The 13,954-nt window shown below is 35.3% G+C and overlaps 2 protein-coding genes across 6 annotated transcripts in view; one reads left to right on the top strand and one right to left on the bottom strand.

Moving 5' to 3' along the window:
* Nucleotides 1–135: 135 nt before the first annotated feature.
* On the top strand, nt 136–2,727 carry LOC122401549. The gene is made up of 2 exons (XM_043403751.1): nt 136–283; nt 413–2,727. Exons 1-2 carry the CDS (start codon nt 136–138, stop codon nt 2,002–2,004), a joined length of 1,740 nt encoding a protein of 579 aa, XP_043259686.1. The 3' UTR covers nt 2,005–2,727.
* Nucleotides 2,728–6,463: 3,736 nt separating this feature from the next.
* Nucleotides 6,464–13,954, bottom strand: part of LOC122401431 (AT-rich interactive domain-containing protein 2) — a 57,224-nt gene continuing 49,733 nt past the window's right edge. For 3 of the 5 annotated variants that reach the window (XM_043403551.1, XM_043403555.1, XM_043403552.1), the window contains 8 exons: nt 13,145–13,468; nt 11,791–11,994; nt 9,658–11,708; nt 9,407–9,566; nt 9,025–9,183; nt 8,656–8,733; nt 7,269–7,360; nt 6,464–7,095 (listed from right to left, as the gene is read on the bottom strand). In XM_043403551.1, coding sequence (XP_043259486.1) covers nt 6,975–7,095; nt 7,269–7,360; nt 8,656–8,733; nt 9,025–9,183; nt 9,407–9,566; nt 9,658–11,708; nt 11,791–11,994; nt 13,145–13,468 — 3,189 coding nt within the window. In that variant the 3' untranslated portion in view covers nt 6,464–6,974. The remainder of the gene's footprint in view (nt 7,096–7,268; nt 7,361–8,655; nt 8,734–9,024; nt 9,184–9,406; nt 9,567–9,657; nt 11,709–11,790; nt 11,995–13,144; nt 13,469–13,954) is intronic. The other 2 variants (XM_043403554.1, XM_043403553.1) reach the window with 2 other exon arrangements.

Here is a 13,954-nt window from a genome sequence, read left to right as displayed (position 1 = left end):
TACAGATGTAATAATTGCCAAAACGTCGTTCAAGGCGATGTTCCTTGCATTAACATAATATTACGATCAGACAGTACGGCACGGTCGCAACGGGTTAATCGTCCACAAAAGGATATCGTTCGAGACGAAAACGAAATGACGTTGCTGAATAAAGATCACGTAATTACGATCGATCTAGAAGCATCGTGCACGTCTTGCTTGAATTCGTCTCACGACAGACGCGATCAAGCTGGCTTTAATAGAGAAAATTGTTCGAATTCGACAGAAGGAAAACATGATCAAGGTAACGAAGAATTGACCTTTCATAATGTTTCACGCATTGCGTATTTTAGTAATGCGTCACCTTCTTAACGATTTATTTCTTCGAACGAAATGCCAGGCATTGATAAAACACAAACTTGAACTAATTCAGCTAGAAGAAGATTGACGTATTTCACGGATAACAGCGTGGTACTAGATCAAATGATGATGATAAATAGGAAAACAAGAAATGCTTCAACCGTAGGCGATAAGACTGACGTAAGCGTTAATGCAAGCAAGCGTCGAGTTGAAAACACTGTAGAATCTCATAAAGAAATATTTTGGAGAAGTTCGCCCGTAATGAAATTAGGAAATAGCGTAGAAAGAGTAAACGAAGATAAAGTAACTTCTACAAGAACCGAAACAGAGGGAGTAGAGAAGATGGTCGATAAAATCATGATAAAACACAGTACTCGTGGTTATCAGCATGCGGACGTAAAATGTAAAAATATGGATTGCAATTATATAAAGAATGTTAGAAATATGAATACCGAGTTAACGAAACCAGAATGTATGAAAATTTTAAAGGAGATTAAGGAACGTACTAAAACTTTGGAAGAACAATTGATACTTATAAATAAGAACATTACGGTTAAGACAAGGAGGAGTGAAAAGTTTTCTATTTCTGAGCACAATATAGATTGTACGTCGAGTATTAAATACATTTATAATATTAAGCAACACAGAGATATAATTACACAGCAGCCGGAAAAGGAAGATGTGTCGATACAAGAACCTAGTCAGAATGATATCACATGTGTTAAATGTGTACAGAATACAACAATAATATCGGGAAACAACCTCGATTCGCAGAAAAGTAAAAAGCAGAATGTAATTCCCCAGGAAACTGATAAAAAGACGTCATACACAGAATATATTGTTGGTGGTAATAAAATGAAAGATAAAAATGATAAAGACGGGCGTTACAAGTTTAATACAAAAACTATCAATGATATAGACAAACAAATCAATCATAAATTGCTTAGATTTTGTAATGTTACTAATTCAAAGAAAATACAAAATTTACAAGATCGACATGCATGGTCTGCATCCTCTTTTATTCTTAATCATTCAAATTTTAGACCACTCACGTCGTTCACGCCTGAAAAAACGAACTTGTCGAGCAACAAAAAATGTCTTTCTCATAGTTCGTCTTCTAGGCAGACCAATGCCTCGTCTGATAAGGCTTTAGGAACGAAACAGGTTAAGGAACGAGAAGAACGTCCAATTAATTTTACAAACCTAAATAACAAACAAGAAAGTTCGCATTGTCGAGAGAAAGCTATTATAATGACGCTTTCAACGAGAGCTGTAAATAATACATATTTAAAATCCATGTATAAAAAAATGGAATTTATGCATTTTAAACCAAGACGCGTCGTTGATTCGTGTGTCGTGCGTGATCGAAGATCGATAAAATCTACATTGCCAAAACGTAGAGTTCAGATACCCGCTGTGTTCAGACAAATGAAATCTGTACAGTGTAAAGTCGAAGAATTCGTTGACTCTGTTAAAAATAGTCGCGATGACTTTACAGACCAGACGATAGAAGATCGAAAAGTATCAAATCTAATGCCGACTGTTTCTACACAGACGTCCAATTTATATATTAACACTGCCACTTCGGTTTCTCGAGTTACGTTTAACGATAAAAAGTATACTAGAGAAAAAATAGCACAAACAGGAACTTGTGTATTGAGTTAAAGAACACGTTTAAAATTAAGACGAAATTTTAATCAACGGACAGTTCGATTTACAGTATTTAAAATAAGACTATATTGCGTCAACGTATGCGTATCGTAAGATTTTAGCTTTTAACTTATTTGAAATATTTCTATAAATGACAAAGTCTATTTATATTCGGGCAGAGCCCGAGTTGTTTCTAACTGTAAATCATAGTATGTAAATTTCTGGGGAACATGTGTCGATTGTAGGACAGTAAACATCATTTCCTATTTTTATAACCTTCTTCTCTTCCCTCCATCCCACGCTTTTTCCACTTCCACGGAATAAATCGATACGAATAGTTTGGATACATTTATTTTTTTCGCGCGTTAACGCTTTGCATTTAAACATTTGTTAAAAAATAAAAAATAAAAAAAGTTTTGTCATTGATTGGTAACGTGATTTATCTTCTCATCCAAATATTCGATCACGGATCAGATTGCCTAATAGTGGGGGACACAAATTTTACTCGAAGAGTAGAGATTTTCTTTCACATATAGAGAGACTTTACTCTAATATGAAAATAAGAAATTTGTATTGCCGTACCAAGAGTTGAAGTTACTTTGAACTGCAACTAGTTTGGTCAATAGTGAAAGTGTATGTAACGTAATATTTTGCGAGCGTCAGTCTTGAATCGAGAAATTGTAAGACTGTGCTGGTATTGATATATAATATAAAATTGTTATTGTATCGTACGCATGACTGATATTTTAAAATAATAGCTTATTTTATCGTATTACTTTTGTATTGTAGTTGCTGAATTAATAAAGACACAATTTAATTACATCAGACCAAGTATAGAGTACTGTGTTTGCCAAACAAGCATAGTTCATTCATTTAATAAATGTTTTTGACTTTTGAATTAAGTTTGCTTCGGTATAAAAATGTTCATTGTTTAATACCTAAACGTACAAAAATAAGATATAAATTTAACAAGAACGACACGCTATTAAATAAATATAAAAGTTTAAGACACTTGCAATACGATAAACTATTTATTTACTTTCATAGTGCTATTCACGATTAATATACATTAATAAAAACTAAATTAACGGAACCAATAAATAAATGATAAATTATTCTCATTATTACGATAAGGAAAGACACATTAGCCATAGGTTATATAGAAATCGTACATGGACTTGCTGGGACAAAATATTAAAAATGTCTCGAACTACAAAGAGTTAAACTTTATAACGTGTACCGTTTCTGGTACACTGGCATGGAAATAACACGCGATCAAATGCAACTTAATAGGTAACGTATTCATGGATCTTTAATTAGGTCCGGGGCTTTCTAGCTTCCAGAATGATCGTGAACAGAAAATAAACATCAAAATGATTCTGTTATGTTTAATTTTTAATAGTTCTCCTTCGTATTTAGTAATTTATTATATCATTCTTTTATTCCTTTACACATATGTTATGATCTCGATGATCGTACGAAACGTTGAACATGTAAACTAGGTAATTACAAATAATAAAAATAAAAAGCCTCTCATAAGATTTTCTCTTCTCTTCTAAACGTCCAGCTATTCAATTTGATTTATGTATATATGTATACGTATACTTATATGTATTTTATATATATAATGTGTGTATAATTTATATATAAAATACATAACAGAGGCTCGCACAAAGTTTCACCGTTTTACAGTTTACAGATGTTTTTCTTTTTTTTTTTATCATAGAGATGTCCGGCTTTTTCGTCACAATCGGTGCCAGCCAGTATTTTCTGTCTCTCTCTCTCTCTCATGCTCTCAACGTCCACTGTTTCATCGATTCAATAATTACAAAAAATTCATACCTTGCAACTCCCTACGTGTTTTGTCATAATCTATTATAATACAGAACTTCCTCACTTCGCTTCGCCAGACGTTTTTTTAATCTTACACTCTTAAGAAATTTATACAGAGCTCGTAACATCGTGAATGAAATACAGGCATTATGTACAAATATTTATAATTGTATACATATATATATGTATATGTATATATAGTTCAGTATACCTGAACAACTCGATGAATGATACGCGTAAATGCGAATTATCTTTGCAAAGTAATCGTGACGTCTGATCATGGATAAAATTGTTCTCATTTGTCCCGTTCAACGTGTACGAAATGGAACGGCTCCAATTCGTCTCGATGAACAACCAACTAAATGCTTTGCAACAAAGGAAAGAATTTGGTCGATTTTCTTTTACTTGAAACGAACTGAAATTACCATTTCATGGTACACTTTTTTCCTTTTCACCGTTTCTTCGGTGTATTTTTTCACCCTTTTCTTTTTGTACAGCTATAATACAAAGAAGTCGATAATATTTCTATGTTTACGAGCGAAAAAGTAACGCGAGGAGATGTGAAAATGATCACGCATTCGAAGTAAACGTTCGGCTTTATTCTCCTGCTTTTTCTATATAAAAAGTTTGCAGAAGCAATCGCGTTTCGTTACAAAATCAAATTCACGAGTCAAGTGGCAATTTTGTTGAAAAACTGATCTTCGAACTTCCGTTTTTCGCTTAAGACAAAGAAAAATATTTATAGTTCTGGTGCATAAACTTGGATTTTCGAAATTTCTGATATTCTCGTCGAAGTATTTCGATAAAAATGTAAATTGCATTTCTTGTAATCTTGATTTCTCGTACAACGTCCAATCGATGGTATTAGTCAAGACATGCAAGTCGTAAATTCGAATAAAATAATTGCAATCGAGGTTATCTCTTTGTCGAAGACAGCTTTACAGGCTTATAATAATGAAAACGGTTAAAATCGGGATTATCGTTGGAAACGGTTCCCCTTGGAAAAGCGTGTCCTAACAAGTTTCCTTTCCTTCTTCTCTTTTTTTAGTTCTGAAAATTTGAAAAATACTGGCTTCAACGACATTTAGGCCCTTTCTAATTCCAAGTATAAATATACTTACAACTGTATCTATATTGCACACAGACAACTCGAAAGCGATATTTGATCTTTTAAACTCGATCGAATCGAAGTTGCAGCTTCGTGTGGGATGCTTCGCCATTAATCCCATGGTTCCCCAATTCGTACGAATTGGATTCGTTTCTCTCTCTTTCTCTCTCGCGCGAGCAACAGACGACAAAGTAAATTCGAGGAAAATGATTCGTTCCCGACGCGATAACGTTTCAATTTGCCGAGAAAGTATAAAGATTTCCTAGATGTATCCGAGACGAAGTTATTGAAGTCGAACACAGCTAGAAGATAAAAATCCACATTAGTCGTATAAACGTATTGTTGGATAAAATCTTTTCGACCTTTTATGTAAATCTTCAATGTGTCAACGAATGAAGAGTTTTTGCAACAAAGGAGTAAGTCCACATTTTACACATTTCTTGTTATATATCCTACTTTATTTACAAAAGTGTGATCTTTCGCTTGGTGCAAAAAGGAGACAACCCATTCATTGGAAAAATAAAGGTGTTATAGATTTCGAACACAGTGTAAAAGTCTCTTAAAGCAAATATTAGCTGACCATAACTTTATAGTGTATTTAAAACAGTATTTAATTTTTCATTGGTTTTTATTGGTTCACTCAAATTGCCCGAAAGTGGAATTGCCTCGTTATTGCAGCAGACCCTTCAAATGTTATTTTATAAAATCCAAACATTAATTTTTCTCTTAACTAACACTTTGACGTCCACTGCCACAATGTCAGTACAGGTATTGCATTCCGAATTCACTATTCTGCAAATCAACCACAAATATGTTTTCTTAAGTAATTACAATAAAGACAAAATCCAATGTAAAGTTCTATTCAAAAATTTCTAAAAATATTTTTAGAGAATCGAATACACTTCATTTTGTAATACTAAATTATACCTTTGGTTTTACATTTTCTCAATTTATGTACACAAGTTTACTCCTCCTAGATAATGGTCCTAATTAAAAAAAAAAATTAATTTCTTTGCAAAGTATTTTTCGACACGTGAAGAGAACTTACATAGAAAGTCGAAAATATTTTGGCTAAATATATGCTTACATGACTACGTTTATATGGATTTTTTTATTTTTGAACAAGTATAAATTCTTCCAAATATATTATCACGGCTAAAATTTCCCGAGTTCGAAATTGATTTAAAGCAGAAGAGGAATTCTTAGATTTACGACGGATTCTCGGCCGATGTATGCCAATATTTACGCTATGTGCGATGCCTTACCAACACACGTCTGATAGTAAGATTATTCGATAATAAAACAAAAGAGAGACGATAATATAGCCATATAATTGCAATATGCAATTATAAGCAAAAAAAAAAAAAGATAAATTCCTAACAAATACATTTCATAAAAAGGTTTCTTTACAATCTAGGTTTTCTTGGTGACTTATGAAAAACATACAATAATAATAATATTAATAATAATTAATAATAATAATATAATATAATATAATAATATAATATTGATTGTAATTAACTATAACGTCCATAAAGTATTTTCTTCGCCTTTTTTTTTGTACACGATTACTAAAAACATTTCTTCCGCTTCTTGTTGAGAAAATAAATATTAATATTAAATTTGAAATATTATCTCGTTTTTGTTTTTATTCATTTTTTTCATTATCACTGAATCCGCGTCACTTCAACAACTACTGTCTTTCGTTCATGATTACTAATTATAGTACATTATTATAGTCTAAATCGGCAAATCGGCTTGCCTAGTAAGTTTATAGGCCTCTTTTAATAATATGGAACATTGCCGTGTCATCCTCATCCTCTTAGTATTTTCTCCTCTTGACCGTTCCTTCCCTTCGTTTTACCGCACAAGCACAGTTCTTTTATTTTTTATTTTTATTTTTTGCAAATTAGTTGCAAATCTCATAACCTTACAGTATTACTTCTCTGTTTTTTCTTTCACTTTACACTAAGATTCAAAATAAACAGGTTGATCGCTGCTCACAACATTAAAGAGCTTTCTTTTAGAGGCCTGGTTCAAGAGGTCACCTATGGCTACTGGTGCATTGATCGTTCATATCGTACAAAACTTGTGCGATTGTTCTTGATGATTCGACATTACTCAATGCCACACCTGCCAAATGTGGTTCGTACGCTCTGAGGTGCCTAAAATGAAAAAAGAACGGCATTTACAAATGTTATACGAACCACAACTAATTTAATAAATGAGTATACAATTTTCTACGTGACAAAAAGACCGGGAAAACGTTCTAAATATATTATTGACGATTTTCTTTTATACAAATTAATTGACAAAGTAGTTTAAAATAAAATTTTACCTTCTGCCATGGGTTGAATATATGACTAGGTTTCTGAGAATAAGAGCTGCTGTCAAGCGAATACTTTTGGTCACTGGACCTTCGTTGTCGTCCTGTTGAAAAAGAGTAAAGCGATTTAGGAACAGATATACGAAAATCTCAATCGTGTATCAAAGTAAAAATATACAAAAATATATAAAATGAAGTAGTCACACTTTGAATTAGCACCGAAACAAATAATAATGTGCACACATAAGTATGACAATTATTCAATGATATTTGAATTAATTAGTTGCAACAAATTTCAAACATTAGCAATATACAGTAGTGATAAAAATAAATAGAAACACTGACTCGATGAGTGAAGTCTTGTACGAACAGGTTGTAGAAACATTTATATAAAATACCAGCAACAGCACTGGCTTTCCATATTTATACTTCAATACAACGAACATCAAAGCTACTATTTTACATGAATGCATAACTTATTAAACTTATGAATCATGAAATATATATTTCGAATGACGATAGCAAATAATTTAGCGTGAAATAAATTAATTACAGCATGCTACGTAAAAACAGAAAATAAATATTTTCGCTTAAAACCGTTCGTAAATATAAATCTAAAACATTTACATACGTATATTTAATATTTTTAAACAATTTAAGATTATGTTTGGCTCATCTTTAGAAAATAAACAATAACATTCTTGTTTATAATTTGGAATTTCGTTGCTTCGTTCTTAGATAACCATTATTATTTAAATTTTAAAGATGACACAAAACCCAAGGATTAAAATATTATAACAATGTTTAGATAATTGATAAATAATATTTCACTTTCATCAGTGTCTTGCATTACGTTTACAAGACAAATCTTATCTTTGCTATACAATCAAATTCATGAAGAATTTTCTCCAAATGAAGGCCTTGCGTGAAAATACATTTTTATTGCGTTACAAACGCAATGCGTACCCGCTCGATTTCCAAGTTAAATTCTCAAATCACAAAATTAATGCTTTAAAAGATAATCATCCTCCTATTTATAATAAGCACAACAAATATACTCTACATTATGCCGTTCAAAGTAAACATTATACCAACACCCTGTCCGTCGTGAATACTTTCGACTGCGTAAACACATAAAAATTTCAGCCGACGCTAGCTACGAAATGAAAATAAAATGAACTCCATGCTAAAATATATCGAATGTGTAAACATTAAAAAGAAAAAAGGAAAAAAAAAAACAAAAGAAAAAAATGTATATGTAAAATCAGCACGGTGCGGAAACAAAAAGAGAATAAAGCGCAAAAAAAAAATATATATATTAGGCGGCAGGAACAGCGCACAGGAGCTGTGGCTGTGTTGTGGATCGTGAATCCTTTTCAATTCTGAACACGTTTTTTACCTGTTCTGGTGGAGGATTTTGCCCAGGTCTGGGGGAAGAAGAGCTTGTGGTGGCTGCAGCGGGCTTGGTCGGCCTTTGCTGCTTTGCCAAGAGAATAAGAAATTTCATTACATTAACAAAACTCAATAGACTCTAAGAACCATGGGACTATATAGGACTCTTCGAAATAGTGACGTAGATTATACTATATCCGGATGCGTTTATATCTTTCGCGCTACTTGTACGCTATCTCGTGTAATATCTTTGTTTACATTACCACCATGACAGAGAAGTGCTTTGTGCTTTTGTCTCTCTTTTACCAAATTTACCGCTTAGCTTATAGCTAGTTTACTTAGCCAGAAGTATGTAGATTATACGATTGCTACTAACCATTAACTCCTTTGGATTCACGAATTCCAAGGCGTGCCGTTTAATTGCATGGAATGCTGCATTCGGTGCGTAGCCAGGATGATGAGGAGTCGGTGTTGTCGATGTGGAAACCTCGGTTTTCCCGGTTACCGTCAACTGTTTCCTTCTCATCGACATTGTCTGTAAATTTTTATATAATACTTTCGATGTATTTAAATTGATAACATAATCGAAAACAGTTTTTTGTCTATACATATTTTCATATTTTAATGAACCCAAATTTCAGGTCAAAGTGTTCAAGAAAAAGTAAACTATGTTCGGTAACTCTACGTATTCGACTAGTTTGTGTTTGATCGTGACAAGAGATGCTACAAATTTTTGAGAGTAGTAACACCGTGCTTACCTCTGCGTTACAATGCCTGTCGTACAGATGTGTCATTAACGAAAACCTACGCCTTTTCAAGGCATCGCAACTTGCCCAGAGACACAGTATTTCTTCTCCGCTGGTTGGACAGTGTGCCTCGCACACGTGAAGGTAAACTTCGTGCGATGTTTTGAATTGCCTGTACACATTCGAGAAAATTTAGCTTTATTGTTTTCTTAATATTAATTTCTATTATTTTTGCTCCGTTCTAGAATGAGACTATTAATTACCTCAAGCACCCTCGCCATTCGCACAAATAGGCATTAGGATCGATTTTAATCGTGATAGTCTTGTTCTCCGGCAAATTTTGACTTGTAGACGGTTTAGATTCTGGCTCCGTGGAGGTCGAGGAACTGATAGTCTTTATAACTTTAACTGGTTGTTTCGTCGGCAATCCGTGCGTTGCGGCCGCCTGATGTGGCGTGGTGGGTCTGGTGGGCGGCGGTGTCGACGCTGGCGTGGGCGTCACGACTCTAGACGGCACGCTCGTCGACACGGGCGTCTGCTGAGCCATCGCGGGGATCGTGACGGTCACCGTGTTTGGATTCGTTTGTGCTACCGAACTGTTAACTATTATGGAAGTTTGTGGAATCGTGCCCGACGTCGGGACGAGCGGTGGAGGTATGTTCCCGAGTGCAGGACTCTGTAGAATGGGCCGCGATACTTGTGTGACGACTACTTGCTGCCCCTGAGGCGTGACCGCCACCATTTTTTGTTGGGTAGGCTGAGTGGCTGCTTGAGGTTGCAAAATGATAATTGTCTTCGCGCCTGTTCCCTGCTGCTGCGTCGTCTGCGCCACTAGAACAGTTTGCGCTTGACCCTGGACCAGCGTCGTCTGTGGCTGAGCTAAAACGTAATTCTGACCAGGTACGCCACCGGAAACAACGTATTGCAATTGTCCTCCAGCTCCTTGCTGCAGCAGAACTTGCTGTGGCTGTGTCTGTCTCCCCTTCACCGTGGCAGTCGGTATGATAACTTGATTGTTCGGTTGAATCGTTTGCTGTACTACTATTTGCCTCGGTGCCGCGACGATAAGTTGCTGTTGATGTTGTTGCTGCTGTTGTTGCAATTGTTGCTGGTGCTGTTGCATTTGTTGCTGGTGGTGTTGTTGCAACTGCTGCGCCTGCTGCTGAAGTTGTTGTTGCGCCTGTTGCTGAAGCTGCGCCTGCTGTTGGAGTTGCTGCGCCTGTTGTTGGAGTTGTTGTTGCGCCTGCTGCTGCAATTGCTGCTGAGCCTGCTGTTGTAGCTGATGTTGCGCCGCCTGCAACGATTGTTGCTGCGACTGTTGCAACGACTGTTGAGACTGCTGCTGCGACGATTGCTGTTGCTGGTTAATTTGATTGGCGAATATATGAGGTTCTTCCTTTATCGTCGGAGGAGGTTCTTCCTTAATAACATTTACATTAACGTTCTCGTCGAGGTCTGTTTCATCCTCTATACAATCCGCAGCCAGAGCAGCATAAAGATTCGCGGCGGTTGACGAAACGGTTGCCTTTTCACTGTCCTTGTCGTCATCTTGCTCTTCAGACTTTATACTCGAGACGGTGGATTCAGCGGTCGTTGAGTCAACGGCGGGATCCGGCGACATCGTACCGTTGGAATACTTTAATTTCTTCGCGTCTATCTCGTCGGATTCACTGGCCGCCCTCTTCATACCTCTCGGCGGTTCGATCAAAGTATCTTCAGACACCTCCGTCTGTATAACGTTACCTTCCTCTACTTCTGCTTTCATTTTAATGTCGGTTGGAGATTCTTTTAGTACTTTTTTAATGTGGTTCTCTACCAGGTCCATTCCTTTCTCGTTGATCGAATTCTTTCCCAGGACGCCGTTCAAGATGGGTTCTTTCTCGACCTTTCTTTCCAGCAGATCCGCGAGCATCATACTTTGCAAGGGTTTCTCTTTAGACGTTACACTGGACGAATCTTTTGAAGATCCATCCTCCTGTACGTCGATATCCATGTTACTCGGTGCACCGTTTAAAAGAATTCCTTCGAAACTCGTTAAGGAGTTCTCTTCTTCGACCCCGACACCGGAACAATCCCTGCTGCCACCTATACCGCTGCTAGACGCTAAGGAATTGTTGGTCGAGTCCGAGTCCTCGGCGATGGACGTGCAAGTGGAACGTTGATTCGTCTTGTTCATGGTGGCTGCGATTGTTGTTGGAGGCCGACATACTTTTATCGTGGACGATATGTGATTTTCTGTCGAGTTCATAACCACAGTGGAAGAAGTCGTCGATGTTGCGATTTGGTTGACATTTTCATTATCATTTATTTCAGTCTGAAAAGAAAGGGAATTTTTATTCGTACGGACATTCAAATCAATTTGACCAATACTTTATTTAGAAATTGTGTAAACGTACCTTGTCGCAATTATTAGTCATAATAAATTTGGCTCCGTTAAGCCTTTGTATCTTTTTGGCAGGAATGGGTGTAATAGCTGGCTTTTGTTTCGAGTTGATGGGAGTCTTTGGGAGTATTGTTGATGTAGTTATGTTTGAGGGTGGCTGTGATACGTTAATTAACTGTTGCTGCAGTAGCCTCTGTTGCTGTTGGCGTTGCGCAACCTACAGAAGCGATACAATTTATAGATCCGCGATCACGTTTAATATTCTTCTAAACAATCTCTTTTTGTATTCAATGTCTTCGTAACTACTGTCAGGAAAAGATAATTTCACACTTGAAAACAACATGCTTTTGTTAGTAGAATACAAAACGTTATTAATATCATCACTTAACTCAAAAATTACGTTGTTAAAAAATATTAAAAAAAACTTTCAAATAAAGTAAATAAAGAAAAACAATTTTGATCCCTTTAGTGTCCTTAAAATCTCAAAAACTATTTCAAGAAATATTATGCACTTATCATAGCATTTACAGGCAAACAAAAATAAATGAGATATTTAAGTACAGGCTTGGTAAAGACTGATGAAATTGTTTTCATTCGTTTACTACAAGCTTTACTTTTAATTAGAAAATATATAATCCAAAGGTTGTTTCAGTGAAATTCATGTTCCAAAAATAAAAGATCGCATAACAGAAAACTAATACCTGCCTACTTCAAGACGCAAATATTACGAAACTGTTTAGAATCAAATTTGTTAAGACGTACATTCATTAAATACTTCCAAACGAGATTTTATATCCTGGCAAAATACTTTTTCTATGATATAACGTTGAATTATTTTAAAAATTTCTTATACTTAGCAACAGTATACCTCGGTGTTTTAAATTTAAATTATGAATAGATTTCATATCAACATTCTTATCCAATATAGTAACTATTATAGATGTTTCATAAACATGCATTGCCTCGTATAAATATTCAAAGTTCTACTTTGATAGAAGATTCTCATACGCAAGAACTATTTCCTCGATCGAGTTATGATCCTACAGGGCCGTTTGAGCTTAAGATTCTTTCAAACTGTAACTTTTAGAAATTTAACTTATGATCAACTTTGATTTACTAGACAAGATTATTGCCAAAAACACACTTCGTATCAAACTCAATGATCTACAGTGCAGTGCACAAAAATAAACGATCTTGTTTTATATGTAACATTATTTCGTATAAATTTCATATTAAGCCCTTATCTTAGTAATTCTGAGGGCGTTTTATAATTTTGTCCATCGGTTTAGTTACACGCTGCACTGTACAACTCAAAAAAAAAAATAAAAAATACTACAGTTTTCATTGTTAATGTACAACAATGATACCTGGTTGCTGGTTATTAGCTGGTTGGCACTGATGCTGGATGCGATGCTAGCAGTAGTGTTTGTTACACAGGCAGTAGGGGTAGACACACAAGTCGCAGCAGTACTGGGCATGCAGTCGCTGCTAACCGTTACCTTAGTAGCCAGAAGGCTTTTTATTATGGAACTGGATGTAGTACCACTTCGGTTATCTTCCTTTGCAACTACCTGGACAGTTTGAGAATGTTGTTGTACTTGCTGCAACTGTTGTTGTTGTTGCTGTTGCGGTTGCGCTTGGGCTCCACTACACAGCAACGCTTGACTTAGGTGAGGATGCGATACCGACACCTAATCAACAACAATTATCGTAACGTGAATACAGTATCGTTATAGCACATTATACGACAACAGAAATGTTACAATATAGAAGCATTCATTCGTTTATTTTTAAATAGAAATTACAAAGCAATAAATTTAAATGACTAGGTGTTATTGTACTCTAACAGCATCCCAAATATTTTAAAGAGATTTTGCGGAATCTATACTTGCTACATCGCGCGGAACACGATTAAATGAAAATAAAACACTATATCGTGTCAAACAGATAAGGTATAATAGTTAAAAACACTCTTATAATAGCGATGTATTTATTACTAAGCATGATATGAATCAAGTAAGACTCCTTAAATTAGCGAACTTAAAAATAGAATTTATGCTTGTTATAAGGATGTAAAGTAGTAAGAATACTAATATTATACCGTAATATAAATTACAACTGCTTAGGAGAAATTTCAGTGAAAATATGTATACTTGAAGAATGCAAAATCTACTTTG

Source organism: Colletes gigas, unplaced genomic scaffold (assembly GCF_013123115.1).
Source record: "Colletes gigas isolate AHSC1104 unplaced genomic scaffold, ASM1312311v1 Colletes_gigas_Sc00025, whole genome shotgun sequence".
In the NCBI taxonomy this organism is placed as follows: domain Eukaryota; kingdom Metazoa; phylum Arthropoda; class Insecta; order Hymenoptera; family Colletidae; genus Colletes; species Colletes gigas.
Note: the sequence above shows the minus strand (reverse complement) of the source record. Positions and strands in the feature narration are given on the sequence as shown.

Excerpts from the sequence above, each read along its gene's own strand:
- LOC122401549 (XM_043403751.1), top strand. The coding sequence starts at position 136 with ATGACGTTGCTGAATAAAGATCACGTAATTACGATCGATCTAGAAGCA. Across the intron at positions 284-412 it reads AGAAGGAAAACATGATCAAG|CTAGAAGAAGATTGACGTAT; the intron begins GTAACGAAGAAT and ends GAACTAATTCAG.